Below are 7,583 nucleotides of genomic sequence, written 5' to 3' on the forward strand. Positions count from 1 at the left end.
CTCCTGCACAGGTGTTGGCTATCAAAGTCAAGTCATGAAAAAGGCTAAGCAGGAGATAAGCGCGGGTAAATATAGCAGGTAAGTGGCGTGTAATCCATGTTGTTATCCAATGAGTGCCCATTTCCTCGAACCCACGCCGTGCGCGCTTCAGGAGGGCTATCACCACCGTACTCTACTGTACACAGCTACAGTATGGACACCACCAGTGAATTAGGTTGTTCCCCAGAATAAATTTATTCAAGTTACCATACAAACCTTACTGCATGACAGAAGGGAGGTATCATAGGTTTTCTTTTTTTCTTTTCTTTTTTTTGTCTCTTTTTTTTTAACAGGAATGACATTGGTATGAGGAGAGTGTGTGTGGAACGTTTAAAATGGAATAAAAGGTTGTAACATCGTTACAGCCATTTTCGCCGACAACTAGTGGTGAAACCGCTAATAGGTTTTTGTTGTTCCCATAAATAAGGCAGAAATGCAGAGTTCTTAGAAATGGAAAGTTATGTTACATTTTTAGCCAGATCTTGGACAGTGATGATGTTTTACAAAAAACAATAAAAGGGAATATTTAGAGGACTTTCTTCAGCTCGTCGTAGAGGACCAGGACGAAGGCTCCGCCCATGCCTCTGAAGACGTTGGACAGCGCTCCCTTGAAGAAGGCCTTGCCTCCTTCGTCTCTCGCGATCTTCCGCCAGCAGTCCATGGTGCCGGTGTACATAATGTCGGCTGGGGGATAAAAAGAAAAATGTCACGCAAATGAAAAATAAAACAAACCCTGCTTTAACCCATTCTGACCTGAGGTTAGATTCTAAAAATGTCCTCTACATCCTGACAGTTTTCTGAAAAAGCTATGTTTCTATGTCAGTCGTTCTACGATTTTTCAAAAATAGCAGACCTACAAGCTCGTAGCTCTGCTATTTTTCAATAGCTAAAGCATAACATAGTGCTAACACCAAAAGGGGCTCCCGCCCAGAATGGGTTACATTTTTTTTTATATATATATATATATATATATATATATATCTTTTGCCAAGAAAGACAACATTTCTTTCTTTTGAATCAGGTGAAACTATAATCTATAGCAGTGGTTCTCACAGTGAGTGGGATCCACTAGGGAACCTCATGGTCCCTTGAGCGGGTTCTAAAAATGGACCCTCGTCCCTCACGGGACTGTACACTCACTGAAGTGTACACTCACTGAAGTGTACACTCACTGAAGTGTACACTCACTGGACTGTACACTCACTGAAGTGTACACTCACTGAAGTGTACACTCACTGGACTGTACACTCACTGAAGTGTACACTCACTGAAGTGTACACTCACTGAAGTGTACACTCACTGAAGTGTACACTCACTGAAGTGTACACTCACTGAAGTGTACACTCTAGCGTTATGGAGACTAAAACGTTCGAGAACCACTGATCTATAGTAAAAATATAAAATAAAATGAAAGCACATCCTTTCCTCATTCTGAACATCTGTGAATGATGCATGCAGAGAGAGAGAGAGAGAGAGAGAGAGACAGAGAGAGACAGAGAGAGAGAGAGAGAGAGAGAGAGACAGAGAGAGACAGAGAGAGAGAGAGAGAGAGAGAGAGAGAGAGCTCACCTCCTTTGCGGCCGGACTGCATCATCATGCGTCTACGGACAGTGTCGAAGGGGTAGGAGGTGAGGCCGGCCACGGCGGTCACAGACTGGGCGATGGCCCAGCTGACCAGGATGCTGCTGTTCTTGGAGTCTGGGAGCATACCTGTTGGCAGAGGACACGGTGCCGGTCAGTCAAACACACACACACACACACACGCTTACAGTGAAGAAACAAGGTGCAAAAAGATACATGGTGACTTAACAGCGTGCATTAACAACTTGAACTCTAGCGTGACTCTCTATCTCTGTACTCGGGGCATGTCGTATAAACTCGTAACAGGCTAACAGTTCAGAGAAAATATAATTAGGCTGATCTACGAGCTCAACAACTTTGCGCCATTTTCGGCAAAGATATCTTTGTGCTGTACGTGTTTATATTGACTATGTTTCCTCTGCTTATCTCCCCCATCTTGCACTTGTTGTAAGTCGCTGTGGAAAAAGAAGAGCATCTGCTAAAATGCCTGAACTGTAATTTGCGAGATGTGATGTAGATGGAAGAAAAGTAGTGTTCCTATAATGCAGAGCCCTGGGGAACCCCGTATATAGGGAACCCCTTTTGGTGTTTTAACTATTGAAAAATAGCAGATCTACAAGCTCGTAGCGCGCCACCGAGTGGCGCGCTACGAGCTTGTAGATCTGCTATTTTTGAAAAGTTGTGAAAATGCGGCAAAAATCTTATAGGGTTTAAACAAGACAAGACAAGACAAGCGAAACGGCTACAGACAGAAACAGCTACGTGCGCGTGGGGGGGGGGGGGGGGGGGGGTATTGCCCGTCATACCCTTGGCTGTGTCGTAGATGGGGGGGGTATGGGGGGTATGGGGTGGGGTATCATACCCTTGGCTGTGTCGTAGATGGGGGGGGTATGGGGGGTATGGGGTGGGGTATCATAGTCATACCCTTGGCTGTGTCGTAGATGGGGGGGGTATGGGGGGTATGGGGTGGGGTATCATACCCTTGGCTGTGTCGTAGATGGGGGGGGTATGGGGTGGGGTATCATACCCTTGGCTGTGTCGTAGATGGGGGGGTATGGGGGGGGTATCATACCCTTGGCTGTGTCGTAGATGGGGGGGGTATGGGGGGTATGGGGTGGGGTATCATACCCTTGGCTGTGTCGTAGATGGGGGGGTATGGGGGGTATGGGGGGGGTATCATACCCTTGGCTGTGTCGTAGATGGGGGGGGTATGGGGGGTATGGAGGGGGGTATCATACCCTTGGCTGTGTGTGGGGGGGGGGGGGTATTGACCGTCATACCCTTGGCTGTGTGTGTGTGTGTGTGTGTGTGTGTGGGGGGGGGGGGGGGGGTATCATACCCTTGGCTGTGTCGTATATGGGGGGGTGGGGGGGTATGGGGGGTATGGGGGGGGGGGGTATCATACCCTTGGCTGTGTCGTAGATGCCAAAGTAGGACGCCCTGTAGATGATGATGCCCTGCACAGACACCCCAAAGCCCTGGTAGAGCCCCCGGAGGCCGTCGGACTTGAAGATCTTGGCCAGGCAGTCGCCCAGGCCGTTGAACTCCCTCCCGGCGCCGGGCTTGCCCACGTCGGCGGCCAGGCGGGTTCGGGCGAAGTCCAGCGGGTAGACGAAGCACAGCGACGTGGCTCCGGCGGCGCCGCCCGACGCCAGGTTCCCGGCGAAGTACCGCCAGAACTGGGTGCGCTTGTCCACGCCGTCCAGGAAGATCTTCTTGTACTTGTCCTTGAAGGCGAAGTTGAGGGCCTGAGTGGGGAAGTATCTGATGACGTTGGCCAGGTTACCTCTCCAGAAGGAGAGGAAGCCCTGCTCCTTGGGGATACGGACGATGCAGTCTATGATCCCCTTGTACTGCATATCTGCTGTGATCTGCTTGCTGGCATGCTGGACCTGTCCACGACAAACACAAACACAGGACAACGGGAAGCAGCACCACGGTTAAAAAGGGATGATGGAACTGGAGAGGACACGACATTCATCAACACGCCACCGGTCTCCTCCCGGGGGTGCTCCCCTGGCTGTGACCTTGGCACCGGGCCCGAGATGATCCGATGCCACCGCGAGGAGTCACGTGGGAAAGACCAGCTCCACTGGACACCGGCCCAGGAGTCACTAGCAGGATCCCCAATTAGCACTTTAATTCAATTTGCCATATAGACTCCTCCGTCGTCACTTTAACGTTGCACTACACGAGAGAGGGAGCTAGCTGCCCCCCCCCCCCTCCCCCTCCCCCCAACAGATCAGGTTAATGCAAACTGGATAACGGATAAATGTCAACCGGTCATTTCAGTAGGAATTTAAGGAAAAGCGTTTTGGGTGAAAAGCAAGTTGTGAACCATGCACCACCAGGGAGGGGATGTCTGACCCGACCGAGCCGACTGGAAGTCACCGTCACCGGGCTGTGTTTCATCAGGGCATCCCCCCACCCCCCTATAATTAGCCACCACCAGCCTTTTCCAACAGGAGAAAAAAATAAAACCTCCCAAACGAGCAAGAAAAAAAATCTAGTCATTTTCAAATACAAATCGAATAAAAGATGCAGAAAACCCTGTTGTGTACACAGTGTTCCTCCACATCAATGTCACCGGCGGATGGATGGTTTGCCCTTTGTTAGCTGGGGCTGTTGCCGCTTTAGCACAGCTAACACAAGCCATACAGGCTGTGGATGGCTGCTAAAGGCTATAGCTAGGATAGCTGGCATAGCTTGTGTAGGTCATTCCACATCCAGTGATGACCTCGAATTCCTGCAGCTCATCTCCCACCCCGCACCGGCCCTGAGGCTCCCTCCCATCCCCACAGCACCACACACACACACAGTGGTCCTCAAAGTGACCTCAAGTGGTCCAAGATGGAAAGAGGAAAATACAATCTGTAAATGAGGAGGAGGAGAGGAACTAATGTGATATCAGCGCGTTAGCTTAGCTCGCAGCACCAGTGGTGGTGGGAAAGATTACTCTAATTTACTACTTAAGTAAAAGTACTGCAGTGTAGAGATCTATAGTCTGTCTCTTGTTACATTGTAATAACATAATAATATTTGCCTCCGAGATGTAGCGGAGCACTGAGCAGTAAAGTACTGGAAATATACAGTAAAGGTCTAAATACATTACTGAAAAAGGTGCAGTACTTGAGTAAATGTACTTTCCAAAATTCCACCACTGGCTATAATATAGCATCTGTATGTCTGTCTGTAATGCAGGAAGCTATAGCAGCTGGCTATAGCAGGCTAACAGCTGTAGCATCTCTCTCTCTCTCTCTCTCTGTCATAGACTGTCAGGCTCTCTCTGCCGGTCTCTCTCTCACCTGAAGCAGAAGCTTGACTCTCTCGATGGGAGCCACGGCTGTCTTAGAGATGGCGGCGGAGATGCCTCCAGCCAAGAAGTCCTTGGCGAAGGAGACGGCTGTCTCATTCATGGCTGCTGCTTGAGGAGAGGATGCTTCTTTAGATTAAACAGATAAAACGGTTTCTATACTTAATAACCCCCACTTGGCCCTCTCCTCTTCTCTCTTCTCTCTCTGTTCCTTCCTTTCGAACGACACACACTCTCTCTCCGACGAAATGGCCGATGCTGACGCCGCGGAGGGGTTTTGTCAAAAGCAAAGCGGAGGGCGGACCGGGTGGCCGAGATCGCGATAAGAGACGGGAATCACAGCAGCAGGGGGGGGGGGTCGTGGATTCTCATTGGTCCAGAGACACAATCCCCCCCACACACACACACGCACACACACACCGGCCGAGACGGTCCACGTGACGTGAGGATGAGAGAGGAGATGGGTGTGTGTGTGTGTGTGTGTGTGTGTGTGTGTGTGTGTGTGTGTGTGTGTGTGTGACTACTGTGTGTGACGTGTGACCTTATAGCTGCACATTGCGTAACAGCTGGATTTTTCGGTTGCGCAGTGCGCCGGTCACGTGCGTCGTGCGGCGACAAAAATCGCGGATCAACAAGCTCACACGCCCTCTGTAGATCCCGTGGATGGTGAGCTTGTAGATCGGCGATTTGCGGTGCGTGCCAGGGAGGGAGGGGAGGAAGACACGGCCGCGCAAAGTTACTACATGAGGACGTGTGTGCATGTGTGTATGTAGGCCTACTAGATCAACCATGAATGAGAGAGAACATGGGTTGTCATAACTTCTCATTTGAATATGCAATTTGGGAAGTTAGTTAGTTACACCCAAAGACTGTTTCACAATCACAAGTTCACAACAGGATAAGCCTGAACAGACAGACTGTCTGTAGCCCGGAGAATGGTGCAGCAGTCAGTGACTCATATATAGGACATGATCCTCCACCATTTCATTCAAGGAGGGACCAGACAGACCAGACCACCAGAACTCGGCCCAAAAACTAGCCTAAGATTTAGACTCTTGTTAGATTGTATAGTTTATCGATTCATATTGATCAAATACATCTACGAGAATCTTCTCTTATAGGCTACCCAAAAACAATAGTTATTCCCAGGGCCGGATTAACACCTCTGAGGGCCCCTGGGCACTGAAGCTCGAAGGGCCCCCCCCCCCCTTCACCTGCGCGCAAAAGTTTTGGAGCCGTTTTGGGGCGGTTTTATGCCGTTATATTGGCCTATTTCCGGTCGCCTACCCCCCCCCCCCCCCCGCCAGAGTGACAGCCAATCTAGCGCATTGTTGCTGCTTTACACACACAATTTGCACTTTACAGCTGCCCTTCTCACCAACAAATGCAACAATAAAACACTAATCTTTTTAGACACCATTTATTTCATTCGGATTAGCACGGACATTTTCTGTGAAAAAAAATAATATATATATATATATATATTTTTTTTTTGCCCAAAGTGCCCATATGGTAGATCCAGCCCTGGTTATTCCAGAGTGTAGAGTAGGAGAGTAGTGACACACTTTTATCTCGCTGCAAAGCGGGTTCCTATATGGGCTATAGTTCCAAACATTGCTCCTATGACTGGAACTATCCCATTGAGATACAATGAGCACTTCCGCATGCCATTATTGTTACAATGGGAGTCAACCTAGTGTCGCCACTCTCTTACTATATATTACTCTGAGTTATTCTAATTTAAACATAAACACACTGCTATGGGTTGATTTTCTGTTGTGAGTGACCACTACAGGGCAGCTATCGCTGAAGGTCACACACACACACACACACACACACGCACACGCACACGCACACGCGCACGCGCACGCGCACACACACACACACACACACACACACACACACACACACACACACACACACACACACACACACACACACACACACACACACACACACACAGACAGCAGGTGATCACATGCATGTAGCAGTTCCAGTGGTGTTGTCATTGACATGGAATGACGTCACGTAGACGTGAGCTGCCTGCATCAGTGCATCTCCACCTTATTAGGCCTCACTCACACTGTTGCAACATGCATACAACATTTTTATTTTGTGTCTTGTCTGTGTGTGTGTGTGTGTGTGTGTGTGTGTGTGTGTGTGTGTGTGTGTGTGTGTGTGTGTGTGTGTGTGTGTGTGCGTGCGTGTGTGGGGCCTCCAGGGAAGGCGTGTCCACCTAAAAATGTCCATTATATGTAAACAAGTCTTTTTCTGATTTTGTATTGACCTGTACTTTCCTTGAACTGTAGGCCTACACCCAGTCTGTAAACTGTTAACACAATTTTTCAATCAATCAATCAATCAATCAATCTTTTGCTGCCACAATTATGATTTTGTTATTATTTTGATATTTGTTACTTGGTGTTTGTTGTTATGGTTATTGTTTGGTTCATCATGCAGCGTGTTGCCACTTAAAGGTTTGTTTTGTTATCTCGTATCCATATGCCTTAAGAAGTTTGTCAACATTTCAGTTCTACGTTATATTTCTGTATGAGTTTCATTGATCGTTTTGTTCATTGCTTTTCCTTTCAGTCCTGGTTGTTCAAATGGGTTCCTTTAGTTTACATGTATACATTTGTTCATTCCCTCT

General features: G+C 48.5%; 1 protein-coding gene across 1 annotated transcript; it reads right to left on the bottom strand.

Moving 5' to 3' along the window:
• Nucleotides 1–212: 212 nt before the first annotated feature.
• Nucleotides 213–5,174, bottom strand: LOC310875777 (ADP/ATP translocase 2). Its single transcript, XM_083789122.1, has 4 exons — nucleotides 4,926–5,174; nucleotides 3,026–3,512; nucleotides 1,609–1,749; nucleotides 213–723 (listed from the first exon to the last, which is right to left on the bottom strand). Exons 1-4 carry the CDS (start codon nucleotides 5,034–5,036, stop codon nucleotides 566–568), a joined length of 897 nt encoding a protein of 298 aa, XP_083645248.1. The 5' UTR covers nucleotides 5,037–5,174; the 3' UTR covers nucleotides 213–565.
• Between the last annotated feature and the right edge of the window lie 2,409 nt (nucleotides 5,175–7,583).

This window comes from Protomyctophum parallelum, assembly GCF_964188405.1.
Source record: "Protomyctophum parallelum genome assembly, chromosome: 1".
NCBI lineage: Eukaryota > Metazoa > Chordata > Actinopteri > Myctophiformes > Myctophidae > Protomyctophum > Protomyctophum parallelum.